The 21,460-nt window shown below is 42.6% G+C and overlaps 1 protein-coding gene across 3 annotated transcripts in view; it reads right to left on the bottom strand.

Moving 5' to 3' along the window:
• LOC141073940 (oocyte zinc finger protein XlCOF7.1-like) overlaps positions 1-21,460 on the bottom strand; it is a 78,835-nt gene that overhangs the window by 35,648 nt on the left and 21,727 nt on the right. For 2 of the 3 annotated variants that reach the window (XM_073561474.1, XM_073561480.1), the window contains exons 2-6: positions 16,640-16,782; positions 16,331-16,510; positions 16,124-16,247; positions 15,889-16,040; positions 14,214-14,304 (exon numbers count right to left, since the gene is read on the bottom strand). In XM_073561474.1, coding sequence (XP_073417575.1) covers positions 14,214-14,304; positions 15,889-16,040; positions 16,124-16,247; positions 16,331-16,510; positions 16,640-16,782 — 690 coding nt within the window. The remainder of the gene's footprint in view (positions 1-14,213; positions 14,305-15,888; positions 16,041-16,123; positions 16,248-16,330; positions 16,511-16,639; positions 16,783-21,460) is intronic. The other variant, XM_073561486.1, reaches the window with a different exon arrangement.

Below are 21,460 nucleotides of genomic sequence, written 5' to 3' on the forward strand. Positions count from 1 at the left end.
CTTCTGCGCAGGTGAGTCACTGTGACCTCTGGTGTGCGCCAATAAGATGCTCTCCCCACTTCCTCCCTGCAGTCATCGCTAGGAACCCTGTGTACATAGTGAGGACTATGCAGGGAGGAAGTGGGGTGAGCACCTTATCGGCGCGCACACTGGAGATCACTGGAGCGGAAGATACCTAAATGCAGTGCCCACAGAAAAGAGGATGAGGTATGTATTTCTTAGAGAGTGCAGGGTTCAGGCGCGGGAGGGGTGGGGTAGTATGACAATGAAGACAGGGGGCAGGGTACTAACATTAATAATTTTCTCCAGGCTCCGGGGCGTGTGGTGCCTGGAATAAATCATTAGTATAAGGAATGAAATATTCCTCAACAAGACAGATAACATGAGGCATACAGGAAGGACTAGTGTAACATTTCTATTACCTGTATGCCCACATTAATACGTCATATACATCCTGGGGGTGACAGATTCCCTTTAAATAGTTGTAAAAACTAATAATGGGATGGGCCACCTCTTGTAACCCGTGAACAAAGATTTGCCAATATGCGATCACTCTAGGGGTTACCATTTACATCTTCTTCATGAAGCTAGAACTCCTTCAACAACTGAAATGAATCCTTCTAAAAAAGAGAAATGACCTGTATACCTTTTGGGAAAGATTTCCATCCAATCAAAATCAAGGGGAATCAAATCAAGAAAATTTGCTTATCCTAGGACAGGCATACCCCAATATTCAAGAAAGAAATAAAATCCAGAATTTTTATTGAATCACATTTAAAAATAAATTCATGGCTGCTTATGATCAGATATCGGCAAACAAATGAAGTTACCGCATGGGGATATTCCCAAAGTCTCTGAACGCGTTTCGAGCGCAAGTGCTCTTAGTCTCTGAGTCTAAGAGCACTTGCGCTCGAAACGCGTTCAGAGACTTTGGGAATATCCCCATGCGGTAACTTCATTTGTTTGCCAATATCTGATCACAAGCAGCCATGAATTTATTTTTAAATGTGATTCAATAAAAATTCTGGATTTTATCTCTTGGAGCTGGACCTTTCCTTTCTTTCTTGGATTTCAATATACGTCTTGGCAGAGACGTGTCCGTGCTCGGAGTTCTCAATCAGCTCTCATGAACTTACAAAAGGTGAGCTGAAATTTATCTCTCTCGATACCCCAATATCGCAGAATTTTGTAATTTACCATAAAAGACTGTCTAACACTAAGAATAAATTAGTGCGCACTGACATTGGGAGTAAGATTAAGATTTTTTTTTTCACATGTTGGTCTTAGTTGTTTAATCATTTTTCATGTATGGTAATTCTGTTTTATCTGTGTATTTAAGACTGCTGTCTAGTCATTTTCAACTAAGCTTGACAAAGAACAAGTGTTCGAAACGCGTTGCTGTTCTTTATTTTTAAACTCTGATGAAATAAAGACAAGTTTTGATGTTTTATCAGAAGCTGGAACTCCGCTTTCTTTTCTATATTACCAACACGAGTGGTCAGGCTCGTGGTTCCGCGCACACTGGATTCTTCATCTACTTCAGTGGTGAGCGGGCATTAAACACTTTCTGTTGCTAAGATTATGATTCACAGACAAACTTTTTTAAATCAACCAATACAAATGGGACTTTCACAAGTTTGAATTGTGCACAACGCAATAATATGATTAACCCCTCGTGTCACTCTCTGATGTGGGCCCCAACGCTGAGCCCACATCATTCCCGGCACATGTCAGCAGCTGACATGTGCCAGCAAAAGCTGTGGGTGGAATTGTGATCCACCCGTGGCTGTTAACCCGTTAAATGCGGCTGCCAATCTCTGACAGCGGCATTTAATGTGATCGCGCAGGTAGCGTGTCACTCATCCCGCCCATCCGTGACCCCGTCACTTGATCGTGGGTCACTGATGGGTCAGCATGACAACCAGACTTTTCCAGTGGTCGGCACTCATAGCAAGTGAACATTTCTGTACCACACAGGTGATCTTGACCATTGCCTGTGTGTAGCAGAGGCATCTAGACTATTGAAGTATGCAAAAAGTAAAAAAAAAATTTTTTTTTTTTTAAAATAAAAAAAAAGTTCAAATCACCCCCCATTTGCTCCATTCAAAATAAAAAAAAAAAAAAATACATATACATATATATATATATATATATATATATATATATATATATATATATACACACACACACACACACACACACACACACACACACACACACACACACACACACACACACACACATTTGGTATCGCCACATTCAGAATTGCCTGATCTATCAAGCTATGAAAATTAATCCAATCAGTAAACGGTGTAGCGAAAAAAAGGTCACAACGCCAGAATTATGTTTTTTTGGTCGCCACCATTCAAAATATCATATCTGCATCAAAATGGTATAATTGAAAAGGTCAGCTCAACACGTAACAAGTACCCCCACAACCAGCTCCAGATCACGACAAATGGAGACACTACAGGTCTCGGAAAACTACACAATTTTATATATATATATATATATATATATATATATATATTTCACAAACTTTGCATTTTTTTCACCATATGTAGTGCAGCGGTAGCACACTTATGCAGTGATGAGGCAGTGACACAGCAAAGTTCAAAGCAAAACGTCTCTTTAATGTTCAACTGAGCAAAACACAGCCCAAGTTATCTTCCGGATCGCAGATGGGAAACATATCCTCTGGATTACAGTCACTAAACAAGCCAGTCCTCCTCTTGAGACCCGTTGCCGTGGGCGACTGCATCACCATGTTACTGTTCTACTCACAGCATTACACGTATACAATATCCTACGGTTTGCAGCCAGGCACCATATCCTCCAGTTTAACGTCACTAAACACGCAGTCTTCCTTCGGGCACAGGACAGTCTACCTCCGATTCACCGCAGGGCACAAAACAGTCCACCTCCAAGATCAGTTACCGTTGGCAACTGCACCGCTGTGTAAGTTGTGGGTGCAAGGCGTTTCAGCTCTCCTGGCTGTTTGGCTCTGCTGGCCTGTGTTGCCTCACACAGACGGGGAGCTGCAGAGCCAACTGATCTGTACTCCTCCAACCACCAGACTGACTGACACACACCCAAACCCTATACTGCAGGGTATTTATCTAGCAACCTGTGGCCTTCAGTCACATGGGAAACCCAGGTTGGGAATGAAACAGACTGCACCACTACCATCTGTAGTCTGTTTCAATTTACAAAAGCCCAGAGCAGGTTTTCCCTAAATCTGACTTGGGCAACTGGCATGTCCAAGACCTATACTCACTTTAGTCTGCATTGCAACCACAGCTACGCCTGTGACTGTAATGCCCTCTCATGGCCTCAATACGCCTCCGTGCACATGCTGGGGGGAACATACAGTGACCCTCACATGTAACACCAGTCACTGCCTCACACATTTAAATAAAAAAAACCCAAAACAATATATATTTATTTGGTATCTACAAACTCGTAATGACCTGGAGAATCATAATGACAGGTCAGTTTTAGCATTTGGTGACCATGGCAAAAATAAATAAAATAAATACCGTAAATAAATCAAAAAAACAGTTGTGAAATTGCACTTTTTGGCAATTTCACCGCAATTGGAATTTTTTTCTCATTTTCGAGTACATGACATGGTAAAAGCAATGGTGTCGTTCAAAAGTACAACTTTTCCCGCAAAAAAAAAAAAAAAAAGCCCTCACATGGCCATATTTACAGAAAAATAAATAAGTTATGGTTCTGGGAAAAAGAGAAGCAAAAACAAAAAAGGGCTGCGGCGTGAAGGGGTTAAGAGGGAATATTTCACTTACCCCCGAACAGGTAGGCGTTTTTGAAATCAAGGTTTTTTTTACTTTCATGTCGAATAGTGTAATTTTTTTTGATTAAGGCTGGTTTCACACTTGCATTTTTTGCGCTGCATTTTTGCGCATACATGCGCATGCGTTTTTTTCCTATATTTAACATGGGTGCGCATTGTCATGCGCTTGTAGGCGTTTGTATGCGCATGCTCTTTTTGTAGTGTGCGCCCAGGCGCACAAAATGCAACCTGTTGCATTTATGGTGCGTCAGACCTGTCTCAAAAAACCGCCTGCGCACGCAATGCGTACGGAATTCACCCAAAGACACATTAAAGTCTATGGGAGCGCTGACGTGCGCATAGTCATGCGCACGTCTGCATTTGAAAACGCATGCTTTTTTTTGTAAAAACCATGCGCAAAAAACAAGAAAACACATTAAAAACGCATGATGTGTTTTTAATGCGCGTTTGCACTGCGCATGCAGCGTAGCGCAAAAAGCGCAAGTTTGAAAGTAGCCGAAGTGCCCATGTAGCTTTCTGTATATCTTAGAGTCAGCACAGCAAGTCGGGATTTGTGTGAACAAACACAAATCGACTATCGGATCTAGTGATGTGTCATTACCTCTCCCATTCCATTTTAAGGAAAAAGGACACTCTATTGCCCTATCAATGTCTCATCTGCCGGGGTCTGGCAATAGACACCCCCGCCGATCAGCTATTATCGTTGTCAGTGGTGGCACCCACAGACCGGAAGTACTTACTTGTGGAGCTGGTTGTCTGAGGGCCAGACTTCAGCCGATCACACATTAATGCCCTATCTGAAAGATAGAGCATCAATATAAAAGTAGTGGACAACCGTTTTAAATACCAAGTACTGGAACAGATTAATGTCCCTAGGAGAGAAGGTAATGAAAAAAATCCTCCTTCGTAGAGGGTCAATATCGGATCTATACCCCAAATACTCTCCGAATGGTCTTACCAGAGACTATGAGGTTAACCACGTAATGCGACTAGGATCACTCGATTTTCCTTCCTGAATTTTGTCTCCTTATTTTTTACTTTAGACATCCCAGATGCGCTGACTGAATTTTGGATACATCTTCTCTTCATGGAATCATATACCATGTGAGTGGAGATCTATTTTTATTTTTAGGATGCTGGAAGATATTTCACGCTGATTATAAATGAGGTTATAGATGCATTTAATGGAGATATAGATATATTTATATCAATTCAGTTTTACTTTTGCATAGTCGATTGATAGGAATAAAAATCTTAATATTTAAAAAAATAGAAAATTAAATTATTGTGAAGGATTGCTATAGTAGGGATTGCTGAATTAGTTAAATTGATCCACTCTGCATATATTGATATCCATTGAGAGGAGGATACTGTAATTATAATTAGTGAAGTTTTCTTTTGCCATTAAAGGGAACCTGTCACCTCGCTTTTCAGCTATAAGCTGCGGCTACTGTCTTTCGGGGCTTATCTACACCATTCTGCTGTAGATAAGCCCCGAAAGGCTGAAAAACGAGGTGACAGGTTCCCTTTAAAAAATTTTTTTGTGAGGTATATATAAAACTCTGGAAAAAATTGAGAGACCACCGCAAAATTTTCAGTTTCTCTGATTTTTCTCTTTATAGGTATATTTTTTTGAGTAAAATGTACACTGTTGTTTTATTTTATAAACATGTCTCCGAAATTTAAGCCCTTAAGGAACAAGCCATTTTGTAGGTTAAAGACCAGGCCTAATTTTGAATTCTGACCACTGTCACTTTATGTTGTTATAACTCTGGAACGCTTCAACGGATCCCACTGATTACGAGATTTTTTTTTTCGTGACATATTGTACTTCATGTTAGTGGTAAAATTTATTTGATAAAACTTGCCTTTATTTATGAAAAATAGAAATGGCGAAACTTTCTAATATTTTTCAATTTTAAAGCTTAATTTTTATGCCCTTAAATCAGAGAAATATGTCACACAAATTACTTAATAAATAACATTTCCCACATGTCTACTTTACATCAGCACAATTTTGGAAACTAATTTTTTTTTGGTTAGGAAGTTATAAGGGTTAAAATTTGACCAGCGATTTCTCATTTTTTCAACAAAATTTATAAAACCATTTTTTTAGGGACCACCTCACATTTGAAGTCACTTTGAGGAGTCAATATGATAGAAAATTCCCTAAAGTGATACCATTCTAAAAACTGCACCCCTCAAGGTGATCAAAACCACCTTCAAGAAGTTTATTAACCCTTCAGGTGCTTCACAAGAATTGAAGCAATGTGGAAGGAAAAAATGAACATTAACTTTTTTCACAAAAATTTTACTTCAGACACAATTTTTTTTTATTTTGTCAAGGGTATCAGGTGAAAATAAACCACAATATTTGTCGTTCAATTTCTCCTGAGTACACCGATACCCCATGTGTAGAGGAAGACCACTCTTTAGGCGCACGCAGGGCTCGGAAGGAAAGGAGCGCCGTTTGACTTTTTCAACGCAATATTGGCTGGAATTGAGATCGGATAGCAAACGTGTACTTTTTTGTTTATTTAATTTATTTTACATAAAAATGTGCATTAGTGGATTTTTAAATTTTTTTTTTAAAATTTTTTCTTTTTAAATTTCTTTTTTTTACCTAGTCCCTTTATGGGAATTTCACTTTTGTTGCAGGTATAATACATTGCAATATACTAGCATTGCAATGTATTATGCCTATATTGAAAGCTTCTGAGACCATGCTCTCAAAGGCTTTCCGTAGCTGGATGACCCGGGGATTGTCATGACGACTTCGGGTCATTATGGCAGAGATCGGGCCCCAGGATGAAGTCGCGGGGACGCCGATCAGAAAGCAGAGGGAGCTCTTGTCCCTCTGCCTCCCCCTAAACGCTGCAATCGCGCTCGATCGCAGCAATTAGGGGGTATCGCTATAAATGTACCGAAGAATAAAACTGCTTTATCAATTTTACCGTATGCAGAAGGGTGTAAACGCCCCACCCAAAATAAACTCATGAATTACTATTTTTGTTCATTCTGCCTCCCAAAAATCGTAATAAAAAGCGATCAAAAAATATCATGTGCCCGAAAATGGTACCAATAAAAACGTCAACTCGTCCCGCAAAAAATAAGACCTCACATGACTCTGAGGGACAAAATATGAAAAAATTATAGCTCTCAAAATGTGTTGATGCAAAAACAATTTGTGAAATAAAAAGCATCTTTTAGCGTGTGACAGCTGCCAAACATATAAACCCGCCATAAATAGTAAATCAAACCCCCCCCTTTATCACCCCCTTAGTTGGGAAAAAATAATAAAAAAAATGTATTTATTTCCATTTTCCCGTTAGGGTTAAAGTTAGGATTAGGGTGTGTTAGGTTTCTGGTTAGGGCTGGGATTACGGTTAGGAGTGTGTTGGGGTTAGGATTGGGAGGTTTCCACTGTTTGGGCACATCAGGGGCACTCCAAATGCAACTTGGCGGCCGATGTCAATTCCATACAATTCTGCATTGAAAAAGTCAAATGGTGCTTCTTCCTTTCCGAGTTCTGCTGTGCGCCCAACAGTGATTTACCCCCACATATAGAGTATCGGCGTACTCAGGACAAACTGGACAGCAAATTTTTGGGTCCAATTTCTCCTGTTACCCTTGTAAAAATAAAAAATTGGGGGTAAAAAGATCATTTCTGTAAAAAAAAAATAAATATTGTTTTTTTAATTTTTATGGCTGTACATTATAAACTTCAGTGAAGCACTTGGGGGTTCAAAGAGCTCACCACACATCTAGATATGTTCCTTTGGGGGTCTAGTTTCCAAAATGGTATCACTTGTGGGGGGTTACCACTGTTCAGGCACATCAGGGGCTCTCCAAACGCAACATGGCGTCCGATCTCAAGTCCAGCAAATTCTGCACTGAAAGGTCAATGCTGCGCGGCTTCCCTTCCGAGCTCTGCCATGCTCCCAAACAGTGGTTTACCTGCGTATATGGGGTATCAGCGTACTCAAGACAAATTGTACAACAACTTTTGGGGTCCAATTTCTCCTGTTACCCTTGGTAAAATAAAAAAAATTGGACCTGAATTTATTATTTTGTGAAAAAAACTAAATGATCATTTTTAAAAAAAAAAAACATTCCAAAAATTCCTGTGAAGCACCTGAAGGGTTAATAAACTTCTTGAATGTGGTTTTGAGCACCTTGAGGGGTGCAGTTTTTAGAAAGGTGTCACTTTTGGGTATTTTCTATCATATAGACCCCTAAAAGTGACTTCAAATGTGATGTGATCCCAAAAAAAATTGGTGTTGTAAAAATGAGAAATCGCTGTTTAACTTTTAACCATTATAATTTTCTAACAAAAAAAACAAACAGTTCCAAAATTGTGCTGATGTAAGGGAACATGTGGGAAATGTTACTTAAGTATTTTGTGTGACATATCTCTGTGATTTAAGGGCATGAAAATTCAAAGTTGGAAAACTGCAAAATTTTCACCAAATTTCCGTTTTTTTCCCCCACAAATAAACGCAAGTCATATCAAAGAAATTTTACCACTAACATGAAGTACAATATGTCGCAAGAAAACAATGTCAGAATCACCGGGATCCATGGAAGCGTTCCAGAATTATTACCTCATAAAGGGACAGTGGTCAGAAACGAAAAAATTGGCCCGGTCATTAAAGGCTCGCCGCTGCTGTAACAGTCACTGCAACATGTGCAGAGTGGAATTCCCTCATGTCTGAACATCACAAATCAAATGATTAACCGGAAGGCCGAAAGACCTCAGTATCGATGAAAACAGATGACCTGCGGGATGCGATTGTTGGAAGTGAGCACTCAATGAACGTGCTTCCTTCAGGAGTGCATACAGACCGGGATAGTTGCAGAGAAATTGCTATACCACCAGATTGAGGACGTGAGCTATGAAAGGCACGTGTATGAGGTTGCCACGGTGCAGGGCCGCCACCAGGTTCACACCGTTATCACACACAGCCTTCCCTGGCTCCAGGTTCAGTGAAGACAGCCATTGCCAACAGAGTGGAGATGGTGGAGTTCAAGCTCTTAGCATGTGTACGAAGAAAGATTCTTTTACGTGACCACAACTGCAGGACTGAGGGCTGGCTGTTGTGCTGAGAGAAGGTGGAATATGGTGATCATGACAAACTGCTGGACTGTGAGTGAGGTGCAGGCAGAGATTTTATGGTGAATTGAGAAAGATGTGTTGTGCTAGGTGACACACAAACAGCAGAAATGTCCACTTCCGTAAAAACTGATGGGTTCTCACTCATATCTAGACTGTAGGGGGTTAAAAAAAAACAGTTTCTGCAGCAGATACCTGTGTGAGAAAATTTGGGACAGTGATGAAGGAGGAAGAAGCAGCAGATGTGGTTGATGGGAAGGCTGATGCTTGACGAGGCCTTGAAGTCAGCATTTTAGAGCAGTTACAGTTGTGGCCAAAAGTATTGACACCCCTGCAATACTGTCAGATAATACTCAGTTTCTTCCTGAAAATGATTGCAAACACAAACTCTTTGGTATTATGATCTTCATTTAATTTGTCTTAAATGAAAAAACACAAAAAGAATTGTCCTAAAGCCAAATTGGATATAATTCCACACCAAACATAACAAAGAGGGTGGACAAAAGTATTGGCACTGTTCGAAAACTCATGTGATGCTTCTCTAATTTGTGTAATTAAAAGCACCTGTAACTTACCTGTGGCACCTAACAGGTGTTGGCAATAACTAAATCACACTTGTAGCCAGTTGACATGGATTAAAGTTGACTCAACCTCTGTCCTGTGTCCTTGTGTGTACCACATTGAGCAAGAAGAAAAGAAAGAAGACCAAAGAACTGTCTGAGGACTTGAGAAACCAAATTGTGAGGAAGCATGAGCAATCTCAAGGCTACAAGTCCATCTCCAAAGACCTGAATGTTCCTGTGTCTACCGTGCGCAGTGTCATCAAGAAGTTTAAAGCCCATCGCACTGTGGCTAACCTCCCTAGATGTGGACGGAAAAGAAAAATTGACGAGATTTCAACGCAAGATTGTGCGGATGTTGGATAAAGAACCTCGACTAACATCCAAACAAGTTCAAGCTGCCCTGCAGTCCGAGGGTACAACAGTGTCAACCCGTACTATCCGTCGGCGCCTGAATGAAAAGGGACTGTATGGTAGGAGACCCAGAAAGACCCCACTTCTTACCCTGAGACATAAAAAAGCCAGGCTGGAGTTTGCCAAAACTTACCTGAAAAAGCCTAAAACGTTTTGGAAGAATGTTCTCTGGTCAGATGAGACAAAAGTAGAGCTTTTTGGGCAAAGGAATCAACATAGAGTTTACAGGAGAAAAAAAGAGGCATTCAAAGAAAAGAACACGGTCCCTATAGTCAAACATGGCGGAGGTTCCCTGATGTTTTGGGGTTGCTTTGCTGCCTCTGGCACTGGACTGCTTGACCGTGTGCATGGCATTATGAAGTCTGAAGACTACCAACAAATTTTGCAGCATAATGTAGGGCCCAGTGTGAGAAAACTGGGTCTCCCTCAGAGGTCATGGGTCTTCCAGCAGGACAATGACCCAAAACACACTTCAAAAAGCACTAGAAAATGGTTTGAGAGAAAGCACTGGAGACTTCTAAAGTGGCCAGCAATGAGTCCAGACCTGAATCCCATAGAACACCTGTGGAGAGATCTAAAAATGGCAGTTTGGAGAAGGCACCCTTCAAATATCAGGGACCTGGAGCAGTCTGCCAAAGAAGAATGGTCTAAAATTCCAGCAGAGCATTGTAAGAAACTCATTGATGGTTACCGGAAGCGGTTGGTCGCAGTTATTTTGGCTAAAGGTTGTGCAACCAAGTATTAGGCTGAGGGTGCCAATACTTTTGTCCGGCCCATTTTTGGAGTTTTGTGTGAAATGATCAATGTTTTGCTTTTTTCTTCATTCTCTTTTGTGTTTTTTCATTTAAGACAAATTAAATGAAGATAATAATACCAAAGAATTTGTGTTTGCAATCATTTTCAGGAAGAAAATGAATATTATCTGACAGAATTGCAGGGGTGTCAATACTTTTGGCCACAACTGTAGATTCCCAGACTAAGGCATGTTGATCGTGCATGTGTCGGTTCATGCATGTAGTAGTCAAATTATTGCAATTTTTGCCTCTACAGAGTCTTTTTATGGCAAAATTGGCAGTTAATGTGAGTTGGGTCATCCTTTGAAGTCTCAAGAAAAGGCCCAGGCTAGGCAACCCTTACTGCTCCTGTGAACAGCAGACTCGGGACCGCAGATGGCCACAGCCAGAGTTTTGTAGATGAGAATGCAGTGCTTGTTGTAGTTGCATCACTCCGTGTCTGTGCAGGAAGCCACAACCCCCCCTCCCTCTGCTGAGCTACTTAGCTGCGTATCTCTGGGTTCACACCAAGAGGTATCTACAACTTCCTTGTCATCCTCTCTGTTCTTACACTCCTCTCCACAAGAGTCACCCTCCTCCTCTTTTTGCCCTGACATCACAATACAGTCCGCGTGCGCCTTTGGTATCTGAGTCTTATCAGGATCACCTCCTCCCCTGGTGGTTAACGTCTGGTGATGAGTGTCTGGATTCTGTTCGGACTCTACTTCATCCAGCCCTGGATCCAACATTGGTGCAGAAGCTTTCCTCATCTGGATTCTGTGAATCTTTGGAGCAGACCACTGATGCCCATGGAATAGAATGTGTACAGCTTTGCAAAATGGCCCATCTGTAGTTTCCCACAGTCAGTTGGGCATTTGGAAATTTGTGATGTGGGAGGAAACCAGGGTGATTTAGGTGCCATCTCTGAGTATTGTACTGGGTGTGATGCTAATGCTGAGGAAGAAGAGGAGACGCCACTTGATGCAGCACTTCCTATCTACTGGAGCACATGCTCTTTCTGACCCTGTAACAGATGTTGGCAGTGACCTAACGATTTAAAGAGCAAATGGAGCCTCCTGATTCCTCACTGAATCACAGTTTTATCCCAAACGAATAGTGGAAACGCGATTATTTACCGATCTTTGACCGAATTTTGTCGACTTTGAGGAATAATGCTCAGGAAACAGAACACGAATCCGAATGTTGCTATATTCATGCCGAATTTCAGATTGGCAAACATTTTCCAAACAGATTCGCTGACCACTAGTCCTAATAAACCAGCCTGGACTTTTTACTTGAACAGCTTCCTGTGCCTACCTCAAGCGCAGACAAGCGAGTAGCAACTAAAGGCCCCTTTACATATAGTGATGCACCAGCGATCCCGACCACGATACGACCCGGTCAGGATCGCTGATGCATCGCTAAATGGTCGCTAGTGAGCTGCCACACAGGCAGATCTCACCAACGATGTAGCGGTGCTCGGCGGTCGTACTTACCTTTCAGACGAAGCGATGACCGCCGTCTTCCACCCGCGTCCATAGCTCGCTCGTTGGCGCCAGCAGGAAGCCGACGACGAGAAATGGACGTGGACGATCTCGCGCGATCAGCGATAGCCAGCGGGGGAGCCGGTCGGAGGTTAAGTATCACATGTAGCGATATCGCTGCTGCGTCACAAAATCGGTGACGCTTTAGCGATATCGCTAGCAATATCGCTATGTGTAAAGCCCCCTTTAGGCTAAGTGCACACGTACTTTTTTACCCTGCGGATTGTTCCGCGCAGAATTGAAGAAATCTGCAGGTCAAATGACCTGCATTTTTCCTGCGGATTTCTTCCTGTTTTCTTGCGGTTTTCCCCTGCGGATTTCCCCCTGCGGATTTGGAGAATGGGGCAGATGGAAAACCGCACAAAAGAAGTGACATGCTGCATATTTTGTACCGCAAGAAAACCACGTGGAAAAATCCGCAGCGTCTGCACAGCGGTTTTTTCTTCCGATTGATTTACATGCTACTGTACATCACAAAGCGGATATGAAGCGTTTCTGCGCGGTAAAATCCGCTGCGGATCAGCTGGAAATCTGCATCGTGTGCACATAGCCTAACACTTCTCATATCAACTGCTCAGTGAAGAACAAACAGAACTCAGATAACAGACAGATCTTAGCTGAAAATACAAAAGGAATATTGGGGCCCTTCTGGATTTGTACACGTGTACGGTTTTAGAAAACAAAGTTGTACAATTTCTCCAAACTGACATGAATAAAAAATTTCAACCATTTTTAACCACAACATTTATCAATCACCATAAAAATGTGTTTGATTAATTGTACCGGTTGTTATGATTATACAAAGTATGTCATGTTTATTATAATTGTTTTATGACTTTATTTTATCTTAAAATGTACTGGCATATACAGATATCTGTAAAGACCAGTATATATGTACCAGCACATGTAAAGAGGAACGATATTGAGGTTTTTGGTTTAGACAATTCTCATGTACATAGCAGTGAAGCCTGTGGCTGGGAATGTTTCTGCCTTACATATCAGAGGTCACCGACACCAATATGCTTCATACTATGTTTAGAGACACCCACTGTAGAGTGACCTGTGATGGACAGGACTGTGATTAAAGAGTAATCTCCTCTGCAGAAGTTCAGAAACGTGTTCTGGATTCAGGGGAAAAACATTCGTACAAAACACTGAAAAGTCGCGAACTTTTTCCCTGACTTTTTGGCATTTTCACGCCAGTCTAAGGGGTGAAGTATGAACGGGGCTTGCTGGTGCCTGCTAAATTCGTAACTAGGGGCATAACTTAGATCCATCAGACATGTTGCTTCAGTTATTGATTTATTCTGGCAAGGCACACACCACTCAGTAGAAGTACTGTATGTACGTCTGAATCAATTACTACTTACCCCACTACCCTCCTTCAAAGACTGGTGTGCACGGTGCCAATCTTGAGGAGATTGTCTAGGACTTACATTTTTTTTGTTATGATGTCCTTAAAAACTTAATAAGAAGGTATTTGCTAACAGAAACAATTACCTGACTGTTGTACTTGACGCTGGGTCAGGGTGGTCATCGACCGCTCCTGCCGGTGATTCAGCTGCTCCACGTCAGCGAGCGGCTTTTCTTCTGGCGGGCTGCTCTGTTGACAATGGATGACATCCGATATCATGTGATTGACAGTCGGCTTACCGCAGTTAAACTATCAATCAAGATAACATCAGCAGTCACCTCCCATCAACAGAGCAGAGTGGAAGAGAATCTGAATCACCATTAAGAAAGGTCTGTGACCAGTCAATAGAGATCATCAGCAGGCACAAAAGGCAGGTAGGAAGCAACTATTCGAGTTATTTTTTTTACAATGTGCTAAAAACTAATAAAATAAGAATAGTCCCTGGTCACCCCAGCCCCTATATCCACATCAAAAGTTTCATGTAAACAAATCTGAAAAAACTACGAACATCTAAAGTTACTCTACAAGCCAGTGACTGATTAGAACCTGAGACTTCTCAGCATTTAGTGGTCACTACTCACCTGTGCGGTTATCTGTAGGAATCTCCTCTTTACACCGCTCTTCACCCCTCATATATGTCTCTGTGGTATTAATATGGGGCAGATCTTCACCCTGCAACAAAGATTACAAAAGTCACTGACAGATGAAGACGTTTGATAAGATTCAGACAACATCTAATGTGTATGATCAGCTTTATCCTGTCAAGTGTTGCTGTTATTGTTGTGTTATAAAGAGTGGCAGCAGCATCTGTGTCATGAAGGGAAGCTATGTCTGTAAGAGGGAGAAAGGACTCAGAGTGATTGTAAATTGAGGTGTTTGAGATTTCTGCGAGGGTGAGTTAGTTTGTGGAGTGGGGATTGCACACAAGGAGAGGAGAGGGAAGAGAATGTCAGTAGGTTGTGGTCAGACAGGGGGAGGGGTGAGTTAGTGAGTTCAGTAAGGGAACAGAGGCAGGTGAAGATAAGGTCCAGCGTGGGACCATCTTTGTGAGTTGCCGTGGAGGACCATTGAGTGAGGCCAAAGGAGGCAATGAGCAAAAAAAAGTTAAGAGGTAGGGTGAAAGCATCAGTGGGCAAGGTGAAGTCACCCATGATAATGGTGGGGATGTCAGCAGAGAGGAAATGAAGTAGCCAGGTGGTGAAGTAGTCAAGAAAGGTGGAGATGGCTAGTTCTGGGGGGCGGTAAATGACAGCCAGCTAGCGGTTGGAGGGGGAATAGATGCAGACGGAGTGCACCTCAAACGAGGGAAGAGTAGCAAAGGGTGGTAGCGGAATTTGGGTACAGAAGCAAGCCAACTCCACCACGTTTGTTGCTGGGGTGAGAGGTGTGAGAGAGATTGAATCTGCCATAAGAAAGTGCAGCTGGAGAGGCTGAGTCAGAGGGGATGAGCCAGGTTGCAGTGATGCCAAGGAAGGAGAGTTTGTTGGTGATAAAGAGGTCATGGATAAACAACAGTTTATTGCAGACAGAGCGTGCGTTTCATAGTGCTCCAGGTAGGGGGACCGGGGGAGTGGGGACTAGATGAATGGGTATGACGTTATCATCATAGCGAAAATGTGTAGAGGATCGTGGCAGGGTGTTAGAGATGAGCTTGGTGATGTGTTGAGGAGGGCCAGGATTGGGGATACGTCGCCAGCAATGAGGAGTAGCAGACAGAGCGTTAGAAGGTGGGAGTAGGATAGGACATAATGTGGCCGTGTGTGTCTGGAGAAAAAGAATTGTATGTAGAGGAAAAGGTCTGAGGATGAGGTGAGATCGCTGGGGAGGATGGAGGGAGAAATGACTATTTCCTTACTAGGTGGGGGGTTTACAGGATATAGGAAAAAATAGAGTAATATGGGGGTGAAAGTAAAAAGAAACCGTAACATTGTAGTGGTTTTCTATCCCATTACCTTACAGTCAATTCCAGTCCAATTCTAGTCTAATTCAAAATAGTGTAATTAGAAATCTGTAATTTGAAAGATGCCTGGATCAGACTACGTCTCGATCAGATGCATATCTCAGAATATATCTGCAACTAAGAGTGGTTAGTTGTGAGAGGGGATGTGGGCGTGTGTGGCCAGGCCACATGTTTAGAGTTAAGCAAGGTCATAAAAAGTGGAGGGAGGGGTTAGACTGACCACTCAGATATGCATGGAAAACACAAGAGGGATGAAATACATTATGGATACAAAATGATGGGTAAGCAAATCATACCAGAGATAGTAAATGCAATTCACAAACACAGTCAGGAGCCGGGGAATCATCTACCTCATGATCCTGAGGAACATTGGGATCTTCTTGTTTACAGTCCTGTGGAAGAAGAGGCCGGGGACATCTCTCTGGTGTTGTGATCTCGCTGGATAGAACTGGAGGAAACACATACAGGGACTGAATTCATTCTTTACATACAGATAATAATAGGCCGTGTGTATTTAGTCCTGTGTATTACCTGGTGGTGTGAGGGGCTGGGGAACCTCCATCATGACGTCCTTGTACAGATCTTTGTGTTCTTCTAAATACTCCCACTCCTCCATGGAAAAATAGACGGTGACATCCTGACACCTTATAGGAACCTGACACATACAACGATACAGTCATCCCCCCGATCCCTTCATAGTGTTACTGTGTAATGTCCCAACATTCCCAGCAGTGTCACCTCTCCAGTCAGCAGCTCAATCATCTTGTAGGTGAGTTCTAAGATCTTCTGGTCACTGATGTCCTCATGTATCAGGAGGTGAGGTGGAGGCCCCGTGATTGGGCTCAGGGGTCTTCCCCATCCCTCAGACACAGGGGCCTGACAGTGCTCCCTAGAGGTCTTCTTCACTACTGTGTAATCCTGGTTATGGAGAAACACATTAATAAATCTCACTACAGACATTTCCAGAGTCCTCACCTCTCCAGTTCTGTCCATCTGTTATTCCCATAGATAAGAATGATGTAATGTGACGTCATCAGAATCTCTCACCTCTCCAGTAAGCCGGAAAAGGATCTCTAGGGTGAGGTGTAATATCCTCTCCGCCATCTTGTCCCTGTCCCTAGCCATCCTTGTAGGGTCGCTCAGGAGAATTCTCTTATATAGAAGATGAGAGGATCCGATATTGTAGGGACCTGTATGGGGAGAAGACAATGATGTAACATCATAAAGATCCAATATATGAAATCTCCAGAGCTGTTACCGGCTTCACATGATCACTACATCCAGTCATGGCCCCGTCCTGCCCCCCAACATAACACACAATCCGATTATAGTCACAAAGAGATTTAAATCCAAGCAGTTAAAAACTGCAAAATACTATTCTAGCCCAAAAACCTCAAAAAAACGGAAATGGACATAAAGAGAATATATAAAAATTGATAATACGTGCTACCATCTGATAACAATTTCACTCAGCCGATGTGAAGAAAAGAGTGACCTGGCTCTGTACAAAATGACTGTCTGAACACCTACCTAGGTGCGGAGGTTGGCACCCTAAGAAATACGGGAATGGCGCCCCTGCTCGTGCGATGGCTATTCCTAATCTCCTATATCATCCTATAAGACGACAGATTAGAAACAGAGGGCCAAACGGCCTGTATCTATTTGCTTAGAATATCTTCATGAATGCGGTAAAACAGATTTATCAATTGGATTAGTCTCCACTGCCAGACCGCTCTGACCAATATGCATCTCTCCTGATGAACCCGCAGTAGGGGGAAACGCGTTGAGAGTGTGCGGACTATATCTGAGGAATGATGTTATCATGGACCTTATGGCTATCATTATGAAGGAGTATATATGCACAGATAAGTACTGTTTTTTTTGCATGTATGGGCTTATTGTTGTCAGTATCTGGTGATTCAAACTAGGGGTATGGTATATATCTGATATCTGGAGTGGCTGTAGTACCCCTGCTAATTTACACTGAGGCTTGTAAATACGGCACATTCAGTGGTGTCTCTGATTGTTTCTAGGATTTCTGACAATTTGATATCAGATAGGCCTTTTTTGTTTACCTACTATTGATTTATCATTGTATTTAAGGGGCAGTTCTTTATCTGGGTACTTGCTGTGACAATTTATATATACTTCATATACATAACATGGTGGTTTTGGGAAAAGAGCATAAATTGCTACTAATTTATATGTAACTGGTTCTACTGTATGTGAGTGTTATGCATCTATTCAGACTGTCTGGACTTTCTACCTTTCCTCACATGCATATATGATTGTATAAATCTGCTTTACTGCATTCATGAAGATATTCTAAGCAAATAGATACAGGCCGTCTGGCCCTCTGTTTCTAATCTGTCATCTTATAGGATGATATAGGAGATTAGGGATAGCCATCGCACGAGCGGGGGCGCCATTCCCGTATTTCTTAGGGTGCCAACCTCCGCACCTAGGTAGGTGTTCAGACAGTCATTTTGTATAGGGCCAGGTCACTCTTTTCTTCACATCGGCTGAGTGAAATTGTTATCAGATGGTAGCACGTATTATCAGTTTTTATATATTCTCTTTATGTCCATTTCCCTTTTTTCCGTTTTTTGAGGTTTTTGGGCTAGAATAGTATTTTGCAGTTTTTAACTGCTTGGATTTAGATTTTTCTGACCATATGATTGTATTGGCAGATCCAGCTGGTTAGATTTGGTTTAACTGTTATACCTCATCTCTTTCCAGCATTATAATAGCCCGTTTTTTGCTAGGCTTTAAAATAGGGGACATCTGTACAATTTTATATTGTCATTTTTGTACTTAATAAAAGTTATATTTTAATGTTTGTTTTTTTTTCAGTTAGTCGGTTATAGGTAACCCTTATTCATATTATATTTGTAAGTTGGCACATAAAGAGATTTATCACAGAATATCTCCAATCCAGCACCAAAAACATAGAAATAATATAAAAAGAAACTCAAAATTAACTGAGTCTTTGTAAAGACACAAAGTTATAAAGTGTCGGGAACATCCACAGAGATCGGGATGGCAGAACCAGGGACGTCAGTAACAGATGATAGAACAGTAATATAAACTACAGAAAATTGTAATCCCAGTAAATGTGATTGTCCCAGAAAGGAACTGCATAAATCGAGAAAACAGAAAAGGGGATGTGTGTCAGGGCAGAAATAATGATACTAATGACTAATAAAAAAACACAGGGGGTTGCTTGCTGATGGCAGGAAAAGGCTAATTTCACACTAGCGTATAGCAGAGCTGCAGACTTCTTCTGTGAATCTCCGCCCACTGCCGCACCTCCTCCGTTCAGCTCTGCCTACGTCGGTATGCGGCCTGCGCACCCTATCTTTAGCATTGGGTACGCAGGCCGTGCTGATGCCACAGAATGCGTCGTTTTGACGGTGCAGCGACTGCAACAAAATGCAACTCGTTGCGTTGGGCGCAGGTCGCCGCACTGTCATAACGATGCATGCAGAGGCATCTGCATACATCAGCATGGCCTGCATACCCAATGCTAAAGATAGGGTACGCAGGCCACATGCCGATGTAGGCGGAGCTGAGTGGAGGAGGTGCGGCAGTGGGCAGAGCTTCACAGTGGAAGTCCGCATCCCTCCGCAGCTCTGCCATACGCTAGTGTTAAACTAGCCTAAGATGCACATTCACAGAGCTCCTGAATGACCCAGTGATTTAACTACTTCCTGACAGCCTTACCGTTTCTAAAGTAGCCTCATTATGTTTATGGGAAAAAGAGACTCTCTAAGGCCCCTTTCACACATCAGTTTTTTCCTATCAGTCACAATCCTTTGTTTTTTGAAAAAAAACAGATCTGGCAACTGATGCCGCTGGATTGTTTTTTTCCTCAGACTTGTATTAGCGACGGTTTGCAATAGATGGCCTCACGTTTCATCCATCGTATCCATCGAGACTTTTTAGTCCGGCGGCCTGACACCACACACACAGCAACGTTTCTTTTGTCCGTCAAAAAATCGAGTATCTGTCGTCATCTGTCAAATGACGGATCTGGTTTTTTTAACTGAGCATGCTCCTGACAGGTTAAAACACAAAAGAAAGTGCATTGAGCAGCAAGGTGGTGTGCTGGTAAAAGGGGGAAAAAACAAAAAAACAAAAACCTCTTAAATCTTCTGCCTGAGCGAGCAAGTGTGAACGAGCTGAGTGTGACCAGAGCGTAAGTGCGAACTGTGGTAAGTGTGTGACTTGAGATTCAGTGACTTTGGATTCAGGGAGTTTCCAAGGGAGGTATTACTGAATTGCTGATATATTTTATTAATACTTTTTATTTTATTTTTGCTTATCTTTCCTGTCTGGTGCAATCCCCATTAGGATGTGCTCCACTATTGCCAATGCCATCCAGTGCACGTCTTGCCGCATGTATGAAATCCTTGAACAGCCGGTCAAGGGTGCATACTGCTGTGAGAGATGTGAGCACGTTGTGCATTTGGAAGCCCAGATACTGGATCTAAATGTGCAGCTGGCAACACTGAGATCCATAGACAATATGGAAAGGAGTCTTCTGTTCACTGAGCAGACGCTCAATGGGATAGATGAGGGGGGGGATGCTAGGTTGGAGCTGCAGGACAATGAAGCAGCTAGCTGGGTGACAGTTAGAAGGCAGGGTAGAGGGAAGAGCACCAGTGAGGCTAGTCCTGATCTGGCACACCCCAATAAGTTTGCTAAGTTGGCAGATGAGGGGAGTGTTAGTGCAGGAGTAGCACTGCTGCAGCAAGGCATGTCCTCTGAAAGCCAGAGGAGTGTCTGCTTCAGTAAGGGGGGAAATAGGAGAGCAGGGCAGGCCAGACAGGTTCTGGTAGTGGGAGACTCAATTATTAGGGGAACAGATAGGGCAATCTGTCACAAAGACAGGGATCGTCGAGCGGTGTGCTGCCTACCTGGTGCTCGAGTCCGACACATCGCTGATTGGGTTGGCAGATTACTGGGAGGGGCTGGTGAGGATCCAGCGGTCATGGTGCACATTGGCACAAATGACAAAGTTAGAGGTAGGTGGAAGGTCCTTAAAGATGATATCAGGGAATTAGGCTGTAAGCTTAAAGCAAGGACCTCCAAGGTGGTATTTTCGGAAATACTTCCTGTACCACGTGCCACACCAGAGAGGCAACGGGAGATTAGGGAGGTTAATAAGTGGCTCAGGAATTGGTGTAGGAAGGAGGGGTTTGGGTTCCTGCAGAACTGGGCCGACTTCTCAGTTGGCTACAGGTTCTACGCTAGGGACGGGCTGCACCTCAATGGGGAGGGTGCAGCTGTGCTGGGGGAGAAAATGGCTAGAAGGAAGGAGGAGTGTTTAAACTAGGGACGGGGGGAGGGTATTCCTTTTATAGGAGGGGAAGACAGTGCAGATAGAGACCTGGGCGCAAATGATGACACTGGGGGTGGGGGTGGCATGGGGGGTGGGGTTAGAACAGTTAATAATTTAAGAAAGAATAGAGGTACAGAGAGATACATAAAGTGCATGTATACTAATGCCAGAAGCCTCGCCAACAAGATGGAGGAATTTGAGTTTATGTTGTTGGAACATAATTATGACATGGTGGGGATATCTGAGACAAGGCTGGACGAGAGCCATGACTGGGCGGTTAATTTACAGGGCTATAAGTCTGTTCAGAAATGACCGAACAAATAAGCGAGGGGGAGGCGTGTGTTTATATGTAAAATCATCCTTAAAACCCATCCTTCGTGATAATATATATGAATCTATTGAAAATGTAGAGTCCCTGTGGGTGGAGATAAGGGGAGGGGGGAAAAATAATAAATTACTGATAGGGGTTTGTTATAAGTCTCCAAAAATAATGGAAGCAACAGAGAATATCCTCATAAAGCAAA

The sequence above is a fragment of the Dendrobates tinctorius genome, unplaced genomic scaffold (genome assembly GCF_039654945.1).
Source record: "Dendrobates tinctorius isolate UK_male_01 unplaced genomic scaffold, ASM3965494v1 ptg000014l, whole genome shotgun sequence".
NCBI lineage: Eukaryota > Metazoa > Chordata > Amphibia > Anura > Dendrobatidae > Dendrobates > Dendrobates tinctorius.